Here is an 11842-nt window from a genome sequence, read left to right on the forward strand (position 1 = left end):
TAGGACATTCTAATACATATTGTTTATTGCTGTTCTAGAACTATTTGGATTTGATATTTTAATCGATGACACGTTGAAACCATGGTTACTGGAAGTGAATTTGACGCCATCATTGGGATGCGATTCCCCGCTCGATGTTAGATTGAAATCGGCTTTAATAGCCGATTTACTTACTCTGGTTGGTATACCTGCGATCGATCCGATGTTACGACCGCAAAGCACGCACCTGAACCGATCCACAGTAACTTCTACTAAAAGAATAGTTAACGTAAGTACTATATCGTGAGTTCTTGACTGAATATTCGAGTGTAATGAGCCATCGATCGAAGATTTTATTTGGTTATAGTGTAGGAGAGTACATTCAGCCGAAACATTATCACAAAGAAAAAAGAACGGTAGTAAAAGTAATATCAATAAATCAGGATTAACACCCGAACAGCAACGAATAGTAGCATCGGCGAAAGCTCAATTCGATCGACGAGGAGGATTCGTTCGTATATTTCCTAGTCCAAAATCGTGGGAAATGTACTCACAATATTTAGGTAAATATTTGAAAGCAATATTTTTACGAGTTTTATTTTGATTAATATCGCATTGAATATTATTTTGTATCTTCAGATCCAACCACGGGCATACCAATAGCTTCGGACCCTTTAGGTCCAGGCAGACCTCCGCATCAACTTAATACGAATCATAATTTAATGTTACACGAGCAATTATTTCCCGCGGCTAGTCGTACTACTGACTTTATCATTCCCGAGGTTACATTGGACAGATTGTCTAGGTACTTTTGTGAAAATAATAAAAAATTCAAAAACCCATCGTCAAATAATAATATACAATTCATATATACATTACAGATACGAAAGATATGAGAGAGCTTTGGTAAAAGGGCACAAACAAAGCTTAGATCGTGGTAGTAGTAAAGAGAATATCGATATAGATAAACATAAGTATAAGAGCCAAGTGGTGCAATCTATGCACGAAGGAAATAAACTTAGGTTGGCTATATGATCATCAAGTTATATCATCGATATCGTAGAATTTACAAATTCATAATGTATTACATAATTAACGAAATTTTTCAGTCCTGGAGAAGCTAGAAAGGCCTTCGGTTTATACTTAGGACATATATTACGTAAAATATCACAGCCTAATGCGGATCCAACATGTTGCGATCTTGTGATGAAATTTCTTCAACAGTCGGCTAGTAATTTAAGGACCCCATTCTTTTTTACGGTATGTCGTCTAAGTATATTGCTTAAAATTTTATATATTATAATTCAATTACTTCTCTCTATATAGTTACCAAGTAGTAAATTGAGTGATAAAGATCGTGCTGCTGTCACGGCTAAACAACTCTCAGACTTTTTACATTTATACAATCGAGAGACAGATCTTTACGCGGATACAGTTGACCGTCCACGTACTGTTCCGAATCGACTTTTCCAAAAGTTTTTAGTCGCGGCAAGGTAAGTTCGTAGTTAGTTTCTTTTATTTCATTTATATCGTTAATTATTAATATTTGATACTGTCTAACGTGCAATCTAATTATTAAATAGCGAACAAGATCTCGATGATATATTAATTCTACAAACGAGGCTATACAAATGCGCTCACAGTTTTTTGGGAAGAAGCGGTTTCGCAGGAAGTCTACCTGGTCCTAATTTATTGGGTTCTTTGCCCCACATTACGTCTCGCGTATATTCTAACGCTGCAACCAGCGAACAATGCAAATGTAATCAGTCATCAATTACTAGGCCTATAAAAGCTGCGCGTACCTAGCTGTACAATGTGTGAATATTTGTTATAGATACGTCTGTTCGTTAAAAGTACTATGTACGGCTGCTCTAGGACTTCCCAGTACAAGTGGACAATCATCCACGTATATATAATCTTAACGTTTCCCATATAAATATAGCACAGAAAATCATCATAAAACTAATATTTTGGGTACGCTTGAAAAGTGCTTTAATATTCGCTTACCAATTATAAAGTAGAAAAATGAAAAAGTCCGTTATACGATAGTTCCAGCGAATAATATCCCGAACCTCTTTGAAGAAGTTTTCTTGGTCTCTTTAATCGAGTTCATATTCTTACATAACAATTTTATCTTAAAACTAGTCTTTAGCATCAAAGATTCGAAGTTAGATAGGGAATGATCTTAAAATAAAGGAAACGCTCACGGATTTAGGTTTTGCGAGTTTTATCGTGTAAAACATGTGGCCAATTAAAATTGAATCGTTTTAAGATACAACAGGAATTTTAAAGAATAAATAATTCAATTAATAAATTTTAAGGACGTTCACGTTATCGGCCTACGTAACAGGCAATTAATGTTCACTTCTTAAAATAAAATATCAAATTTATTGATCGTGAAGAAACTTTTACAACTTTTACAAAAATATTCAGTTTGACATACTTATTTTACTATTATGTATTAATCATTCGAATATATAATTTTATACAGATCGATTTAACACTTAATTTCATTTAATTAAAATATATATCTTTTACCACAAATTTAGACGGTACCTTAATAATTAACTATCATTCTTAACAATTTTATCAAAGATGTTCCTATCTAAGTTATATTTTTGTTCAATTAAAATAAACATATTCATTTGTATCAGCTTATATTAGATGCCTCTTTAAGTCTAGCCAAGTTGAAGGCAGACGCATAAAGAGTTAGCATGTGTTTTTCATTGTAATCTTATTCAGCATTTTGTTCGACAGTCTAAATTCGTCCATAAAAGATCTAGAGATAGACGTAAAATATAGTAGTTAAAAAAATTACATACAAACATTCAACGAATTGAATTTTTGCGAGTATATAGCTTAGGAAAGAAAATCGGTTTAAGAATTTTTTCGAGATCAATTTTTCAAAGTGCAATAAGAATAAATGATTAATAAATTAAAACTAGGCTCGTTATAAGATACAGAACATATTTGTATAGAAATAGTACATATACAGTATACATGTATATGTACAGTATACACCTAATTGTACAATGGTTTTTAGTCGTGACTCGGTAATATGCCTGATAATATTAAGTTACATGCATTCAGTTTGAAAGAGACATGTACCACAGCTTTCATGATTGTGGTTACTAAATGGAAAATGGGAAATGTTTGACGACACGATTGGCAGGTACCAATCCATTAGATTAAAATCGTATAGGTCTTATCCATCCACATAATGCCGTCAGTATTTAAACAAGGATTTACAGCTTATTCTTCCAAGAAATGTAATGTCATTTGCATTTTACAAGCTTTATACCATTGCACGCGAAAAAAGAAACGGAACAAAATTGTATTTTTCCAATTGCGTTATTAAATCGAAATAGGAAATCCTGGTACACATATATTCAACTCATTTGCTGTGATATAATCGCATATGACGGCATAAGTATCAGTTGAGCGCAGTATCTTTAACTCAATGGCATTCAATGTTATGTATAACATGTTATCGCAGTGGGTTGATCTCACATAGGACGAAAGTCTTAATGTTATCCCTTACTAAGCACAAAGAAAGCTATTGTTCATTGTAGCAGCGAAGAATATTGTTATTGCATAATTGTATTCGTGGCCTGACACGTTATAATCAGTTAAAAGATACGTTATCAGTTTATATTTTGAAGTTTAACGCATCCACCTAAACATAACAACGAGTAGGCTTAAAAATGTGGTTCTAAATGCGTGTTGACCATGTTCATTTCGTTTTGTCCCGTTGAATTTCACACTTTTCGTATTAACTTTCATTTATAGTAAACGTATGTGTTATTTGCATAAGTTTAGTAGAAATATTTCGTATAGATATCTATTGTTAATTCGAACAATTAATATATGTATTTATATCAACTGAAGAGACATTATTTTTTAATTCATACAATATTATTTTTTTATATACACGCCACACATCACGTTTCATTGCCCGAATTTATATCTACATCTTGTGTCATAATATAAGCGGGATGTTTTGCAAAAAAATACTCTAGCATACCGGTTCAATGTCCGTTATTTGCGTCCATCCTAAATGTATAAAACATTGATGTCGTAAGTCAAGATTATCACACAAGAAGTGGTACGTACTGCCATTATTTTGTAAACATATCTTTTCTTTACAATCGTAATGTATTTTTTATATTGTCAGCAGTTTTATTTAAATAGACGTGCTTTATGTGTTTGAAACGTCAGTCGTGTAAAATAAAAAATGCACAGCAATTTCACTTATTTTTTAAGATTAATATTAGTCACGATTGTTTGAATGAAAAAACATGAAAAAAATAACTTTATAGTGTTCATGTATGTTTTAAATGTTTCTTGATTTCGTAAAGCGGCTAGCGATAAGTATACAATCTTAGCAAACGGAGAGTATATCGAAGTTACATTTACACAGATCGAGGGAAGGCACGAAATGTTAGGAAGCTTATTGATATATTAGCAAATATATACATATACTTAACGTATCGTTCTTGTACTTAAATGTTCACAATCTGTTATGCCAAATGCTTTCTGTATTCGTATATGCGAAATATTTATTATGTTGTAATACAGTGCGTGACTGAAAAGTTTTTGAAGAAGATATAGATATTAATTCATGCGTAAAATATCAAAAATTTTTTCTTTCCAATCAATGAAATTTGTCTTTGAATCTTATGCAGTAAGTTTGTTAAAATGTTCAGAGCGTAATTACTTGTAAACTTTAATTAAAGAGGAATGTTGAATTTAAACAATAGTAAAAGTCGTCGGGAACGGTGAAATTAGCAGATGTATATATAAAAAAGGAAATTGTTATTACATACCTCCGTGTTGCGTATGCAACACTCCCTTCCTACCTGTGATTTGTAAAATTTACTAGTCAGCTTACTGCATTTACTATAAATAAAATATTGTAAGAAAACAATCGCTATGTACAACTATTTTATTGTAATCACCGAATATAAATAATGCAATCGTTACTCGGTAATATAACAGCATCGAAATGTCGGCATACAAAATAAATTGCAACTAAGCAAATATTTATTATTGTTAAAAATCTATTGTTGATTGTTATATAACCGAGTACTATGCAGCCTTCTTAGGTTTTAAACATTTAAATGATACCGAGAGGCATCGATTGTATGTACCTACAAGCAAACGTATTTTCGCATTGTAAAATTATCTTCAAATTCAAGTATTTAAAATAAAATGTAATGAATCGGGATATGCATCCCATGCCCTTGCATTTAATGTACCTTAATTAAATATATAATTTATATGGAAATTTAAATCAGAATTAAGGCGCTCTTCTTAGTTGCTATGGTTCCATCGCCAGCTGGCGTTGAAAAGTGAACATTTTTCCCCAGGAATTATCCTCCATGTTTTATCTAGAAATTAAAGTAGTGATTATTATGACGGAACAGTACTTTCCATCGGTTTATTCATAACAACTTGCTCGTCTCATTATGTCGGAAAAAGTTACGTGAAACTTGAGAAATTATTAGAATTACAAAGTAAAATATAATTAAAATAGGCTTATATAAATTAATTATATATGTTACATACAGATAAAGATATTCTTTACTTTTTCTTCGATTGTGCAACGAAATTAATCGGCGCGAAAATGACACGTAAAGAACCGAAACTTTGTAAACATTTATGATCGTGCTTACTAAATAAAGATATTCTATAAATATTTCACCTGCCTAAATGGTCGAGAACAGAAGAATAATGGATTTGAATTGTTAAAGAATGACGTATCAGATGCTTTAATAAATGTAGTGTTTGTGGTATTTGCAAGAAAATGAAATTCTAACACAAACGAAGATTCAATTACAATTTCTGATTTGTGTATGGAAAGTGAAAAAAATACTGCATTTATATTTTTATAAAAATATTTTTTTTGTGAGTATATTCTTTATCTCGAAATCTTTATAAAATCAATATTGCATTCATAACAAAGAGGTCACAACAGCCCTATCAAACTTTTATATTTAACATTCTAGGTACAATGGACTCTGAGGGTTCTGTTATATTGGAATCATGCGGAGAACATTCAATTTTAATTCAAACGGTAAAAGACATGGTTAATGTAAATACACATACTGATTTACAAAGTGAGGAAGGTGGATTTTTCGTAGTAACAGATGTTCAAGATGAACAACAAAATGTGATAGAAGTTTCAAATGAGCAATCAACAGTAGGACAGTCTGATGTACAATTTTCCTGGTCTAATTTATGTAGAATATGTGCAAATGTCAATGATCATTTAATCCCAATATTTGAAGGAGAAGGTCTACAACATGACCTATGTAATAAAATACATAAATATTTACCAATATGTGTATGTATTTATTTTTTTTATTGCTTATTACTTTTATTTATACGTATAGAATGTCACATAAATTATTTTTCATAGGTATCTGAAAATGATGCACTTCCATTACAATTATGTTACCATTGTGCTGCTACATTATTAGCATGGCATGAACTATTAGAAGGATGTCTGAATGCAGAAAGAAGATTATTAGAGATGCAAGATGCTTTGCAAGAAAAACAGGTATATACAAAGACTTAATTATTCCAACAAGAAATTGTTTTTAAATCTGTATTAATTTCACAGGGTATAGAAGGATTAGAAACTTCTACACAGGATGCAACATCTGCACCTAATGTAACGGAATCACTTGTAAGTATAAGAACAGTACAAATAGCTTTTATCTGTGCATATCCCTTAAATGGTTCTTTTAATTATGTATAGCATCAACAGCAAGAAACTGTAAAGGATGAAGTCTCTGGGAATTCAGCTGTTAATGATTCAGACAGGTAATGACTTCCTTTATTTAAAACAAACTATAGAAAGACTATGCAACTATTGGAGCTATGCAACATGTGTAATTGAACGTGCAGAAAATATGCCCAATATAAATAATGTTACACTCAGTACTTAAAATTTTCATAAAATTAATTTTAATAATGAATATGGAACGAAGCAATGTTTTGAAAATTACTTTACATATTGACTATTTCAATTTGGAGTATGGAACAAGGATTACTGTGATTTCTTTCGATCAAAGCATTTATATATTGTTGTACACAAAGACTATTGCAAGTGGTCTATGCAAACGTCCCGAGAAAATGATGTATGACTGTGAGATTAAGGATTGTCAAGAAAAATAATCTTATTTTTCTCAAGTGCCATTGATTATTGGATTGAACAAGAACAATCTCCTATGTCGTATAACTGCAAATTCGGAGTCAAGTATTGACTGTTTTGCAGGTCCGGTAGTATGCGAACACCGTTTAAGGTGTTCCTAGATATGCAGAATGTATTTCGGAAGCCATACAGAAAAAAGTTCCAGCTACAAGAAAGAAAGCCTACAGACAATGGAGATTGCGATTCGGTGTGGATTACCGTCATGAATTCGACACTTGATCAACCTACTATAATGTCTAACCAACTACAAGACAATGATGTTACTATAAAGGAAGAGGTTTCTCAAATCTATAATTCAGATAGTATGGAAAAATTAAAACTAGATGACGAGACGTATAAACTAACAGATTCTTCAAATGCAAAAAATGGAAGTAAAAAAGTGAAAGGAAGATGTAAAATTTGTTCTAATAATTCAAAAGATTCAAAAAATTCTTGCGAACATATAAAGAATAAAGCTATCATTGATGTTCAAGAATCTTACCAATGCGTCGAATGCGGAAAATGTTTTAAGTTAAAAGATTCTTTTCTCAGACACATGAGGATACATACAGATGAAAGACCGTTTACTTGTCACGTGTGTGGAAAGCAATTTAGGGACTCTGGTGGTCTTTCTAGGCATTTAAAGGACGTACACGCAAAATTAAAAAATTTTACGTGCGATATATGTGGTAAATCTTTCGCATCGAAAGCTACGAGAGAAGACCATCGTCGAACACATACAGGAGAAAGACCCTATGTATGTGATTCATGCGGAAAGACATTTAAATCTAAAGCTTCCTTATATATTCATAGTAAATTACATACGGATGAATTTCCACATCCTTGCTCTTATTGTAATAAAAAATTTCGTAGAAGACAGGAAATGTTAGCGCATGTAACCACTCACACAGGAGAGAAAAATCATGGTTGCGACGTGTGTTCGAAAAGATTTCGAGTGAAATCGGAACTCGTTAGACATAAGCTAATTCACTCTGAAACTAAACCTTTCGTTTGTGTGGAGTGTGGACTCGCTTTTCGACAGAAACGTTATTTGAATAATCATATTAAAAGCAGACATATTGAAACTTTACGAGCATGCTAATATGCAATCTTATCATTTTGCTCTACACAGATATTTGAATTTACCAATAGACAGAAAGCATTCAAATCTGGTACATTTATTATTTTTCCAGGTTTGGTCTACTTCAGAAGAAATCCTTCACAACATATTGCTCATGGCAGCAAGCGAATGAGGCGAATTCTAAAGAAAGAATAAAAGAAAAAATTAATGACGATAGTGATCATTCACTTGAAAGTTATTACAATACAGATTTAAACATGGCAGAAATGGTGAAAGTAATGCTACCTTCTTTGAGAGAAATAAAAAATCAATATACGTGCAAACATTGTCGACGAATCTTTGAAAGAAAATACCACTTATCCCGACATATACTCCAATGTAAAACTGGCAGCTTCACTGAACGCACTATATCAAATGCGAAAGATGTAGATGAAACAGAAGATAAAGATATGAAAAACGAAAATCGAAAAGATCTAAGATTGTTTCAAAAATATAAAAAAAATAAAGTTGAAACGTATCCATGTATATATTGTGATTATGCAGTCAAACAAAAAAAATTGCTCGAACTACATTTGTTGGAATCGCATTCAGAGTTTACCAGAAAGAAGGACAAAAAATTAAAATGTGCCGATCGAGAAATGGTTATGCGTGCTAAAATGGAAATCGATGGGAAAGTTTATTATCATTGCAACGAATGTGGTAAAAATCTTTATTCACCTTATACGTTCTTCTGGCATGTGCGTATACATACTGGAGAACGACCATATACTTGTCATCTTTGTGGCAAACAGTTTCGTATAAATCAAGGACTAGCGAGACATTTACGAGATACGCATGCAGGCATAAAAAAATTTCCATGTGACATATGCGGTCGAATGTTTTCGACAAAACGTAGCGCGGAAGATCATAAACGTATTCATACTGGTGAACGACCATATATTTGTAATATTTGTGGAAAATCATTCAAGCAAAAGGCTTCTCTATTTGTACATAATCGCACTCATTCAGATGTGTTTCCTTTTAAATGCAATTATTGCGATCAGAACTTTCGAACGAGACCATTACTCATGTTGCATGTAAAGAAACATACAGGTGAAAAGCCACACGCATGCGATATATGTGATCGACGGTTCCGTATAAAATACGAGCTAAAGCGTCATCGTTTAATTCACTTTGATGATAAACCGTGGCAATGCACAGAATGCAATCTCTCGTTCCGACAGAAACGCTATTTAGTTAATCATAAGAAAGTTAATCATAAGTTTGCGGTTCCTATGAAATAATAGAGAAAACTCTCTTTTCAGGTGTAAGTATCAAATGATTGAAATCGATGTAAAACATGAGCCAAGCAATTTGTCTAATAATGAACATACGGAACACCAAAATAATGGTGTCGGAATACAAGTATTGTCAGAGACTGATATTAATATTAACAAAAACCAAAGAACAGAATCTCAAAGTAACTTGGGAATTGCTTCTAAAAAATATAAAAAACACGTTTCGTCAAAACGAACTTTGGAACAACGAATTGAATTAGCTCATTCGAAAATGATGGTCAATGGATTTACGTACTATAAATGTGATCATTGTAAGAAAATACTTTCAACCTCGTATAATTTTCTAATTCATCTAAATATTCATACTGGAGAAAAACCGTATACCTGCCACGTTTGCGAAAAAGGTTTTCGTTCAGCATCTGGTTTGAACAGACACGTGCATGATGTTCATGCGAGAATAAAGAAATTCTCTTGCGATATATGCGGTCGATGTTTGGCCTCCAAAGCTTCGCGAGATGAGCACAGAAGAACTCATACAGGAGAAAGACCCTATATATGCGAAATTTGTGGGAAGTCGTTCAAACAGAGGGCATCTCTGCACGTTCACAAATCATTCCATTCAATAGTTCTTCCGCATGAATGCTCCTTATGCAGTCAAAGATTTAAGAGAAAACAAGAATTAGATAACCATACTTTCATCCATACCAAGCAGAAACCTTATTCTTGCGATGTCTGTGGCAAACAATTTCGTAGTAAAGGCTGTATTAGTCGTCATAAACGTATTCATAATAATCAAGGCTCCTAAATTTGTCCCATATGCAATGCAAAGTTCAGTTAAGGACGTTACTTGAAGAGTCACAGCAAGAATTTGCATAAAACTTCGCATTCGGTGACATGATATCGGAATGTTTATTTTGCAGGTGGAAGACCGAGTCTGATCCTGTTATGCAAATATCGACGGCCGAAAGCGAAAGTACAAACGTTGAAGAGGTAGAATATATCCAGTGCGCTCAATGTGATATTGTTTTCGTAAATATGAAGTACCTTATAGATCATATGAACAGCGAGCATGAAGCTCAAATGCATTATTGTCAGTATTGTAAGCTAGTGTATCATGGTAAAGATAAGGATTTTGAGGTTCACATATCAATGCATGGTAGTAATTATAATAAATTAAAAGATGCCACAGAAGATGAAACTTTGGAATACACAAACGAAGTGAAAAAGAAAGACAAGAATAATGAAAAATCTTTTAATCAGGACATTGAAAAGCCTCCGTGTTACACTTGCAATTTATGCAAGAGAAATTTCACAAAAAAGTGTGAATTAAAAAAACACATAAACAGACATTCCGATGTCAACCCGATTCAAAATTCGGATGAGACAGAACTTGTAAATAAAGCAAAACAAATAATTAATGATCGTGTTTCTTACAAATGTGAAACGTGTAAAAAGGTCATATTTACAAAACGGGGATTCCTACGCCATATTCGTGTCCATTTTGATAAACGACCATGTAAATGTGATTTATGCGGAAAATCCTATCGTATCGAACAAGACCTAGCTAGACATATACGAGACGTTCACGAAGGATTAAAAAAATATGCTTGCGACATTTGTGGTCGCGCGTTTGCGAATAAAGGAGCGAAAGATGATCATCGAAGGATTCATACCGGTGAACGTCCATACGCATGCGAACATTGCCCAAAAATGTTTCGAACTCTGAATTCAATTTACATTCACAATCGTGTACATACGGATTATAAACCTCATAAATGTTCATATTGTGGAAAACATTTTAGAAGCAGGCAGAGGCTAACTCATCATGAAACTACACATACAGGTATCAAAGCTTTTGCCTGCGAAATCTGCGGTAAAACTTTTTCCGTCAAAGGAGAAGTTGTACGACATCGTGCGATACATAACGAAGAAAAACCTTTCGACTGTAAATGCGGCATGAAATTTGGCCAGAAAAGATATCTGAGAAACCATATAAAACAACATCACAAGGAAGCATCTTCATGGTTGTTAGCAGAATTATTGGGAAATAATAATTGAAGCACGAAACGTTGAAGTAAATTATGTCTTATAAACATTTTGAACAAGTATTATGAGATAAAATGTATAGTTAGGTATGTGTATTTTACTTTATTTCTTATATCAGTTTTAGAGATTAATCTAAAATATTACACATCAAAATTAATGAGATTATATTGTAGTAAAATTGTATGAAATATGAAATATTTACATATCCCTGTTACATGTATAACAGTTGAATTATTTTAAATTCAGTTATGTAAAAAAAAA

General features: G+C 32.6%; 2 protein-coding genes and 1 pseudogene across 7 annotated transcripts in view; all 3 read left to right on the plus strand.

Annotated features, from left to right (window-relative positions):
- Window positions 1-4224, plus strand: part of TTLL5 (Tubulin tyrosine ligase-like 5) — a 35889-nt gene extending 31665 nt beyond the window's left edge. For 3 of the 4 annotated variants that reach the window (XM_033338528.2, XM_033338445.2, XM_076624388.1), the window contains exons 9-15: window positions 39-268; window positions 347-542; window positions 619-784; window positions 861-1001; window positions 1089-1239; window positions 1306-1472; window positions 1563-4224. In XM_033338528.2, the coding sequence (XP_033194419.1) occupies window positions 39-268; window positions 347-542; window positions 619-784; window positions 861-1001; window positions 1089-1239; window positions 1306-1472; window positions 1563-1785 (1274 nt within the window). In that variant the 3' untranslated portion in view covers window positions 1786-4224. The remainder of the gene's footprint in view (window positions 1-38; window positions 269-346; window positions 543-618; window positions 785-860; window positions 1002-1088; window positions 1240-1305; window positions 1473-1562) is intronic. The other variant, XM_076624389.1, reaches the window with a different exon arrangement.
- A 1170-nt stretch (window positions 4225-5394) lies between these two features.
- On the plus strand, window positions 5395-11809 carry LOC117159764 (uncharacterized). 3 transcript variants are annotated; one of them, XM_033340156.2, is made up of 6 exons: window positions 5395-5886; window positions 5988-6325; window positions 6401-6541; window positions 6605-6670; window positions 6743-6807; window positions 7262-8338. In XM_033340156.2, the coding sequence occupies exons 2-6, from the start codon at window positions 5993-5995 to the stop codon at window positions 8277-8279; spliced, it is 1623 nt and encodes a 540-aa protein (XP_033196047.1). In that variant the 5' UTR covers window positions 5395-5886; window positions 5988-5992; the 3' UTR covers window positions 8280-8338. The 3 variants fall into 3 exon arrangements, with proteins under 3 accessions (XP_033196047.1, XP_033195831.1, XP_033195975.1); XM_033339940.2 differs by lacking the exon at window positions 7262-8338 and adding an exon at window positions 8371-9542 and having other exon boundaries at window positions 5397-5886; XM_033340084.2 differs by lacking the exon at window positions 7262-8338 and adding an exon at window positions 10456-11809 and having other exon boundaries at window positions 5421-5886.
- On the plus strand, window positions 9576-10433 carry LOC143303599 (uncharacterized; annotated as a pseudogene).
- Window positions 11810-11842: the final 33 nt, after the last annotated feature.

The sequence above is a fragment of the Bombus vancouverensis genome, chromosome 14, assembly GCF_051014615.1.
Source record: "Bombus vancouverensis nearcticus chromosome 14, iyBomVanc1_principal, whole genome shotgun sequence".
Taxonomy (NCBI): Eukaryota; Metazoa; Arthropoda; class Insecta; order Hymenoptera; family Apidae; genus Bombus; species Bombus vancouverensis.

Coding starts and splice junctions, on each gene's coding strand:
- LOC117159764 (XM_033339940.2), top strand. CDS start 5,993: ATGGACTCTGAGGGTTCTGTTATATTGGAATCATGCGGAGAACATTCA. Junction 6,326..6,400: donor ATAAATATTTACCAATATGT/GTATGTATTTAT, acceptor TATTTTTCATAG/GTATCTGAAAATGATGCACT. Junction 6,808..8,370: donor GCTGTTAATGATTCAGACAG/GTAATGACTTCC, acceptor TTATTTTTCCAG/GTTTGGTCTACTTCAGAAGA.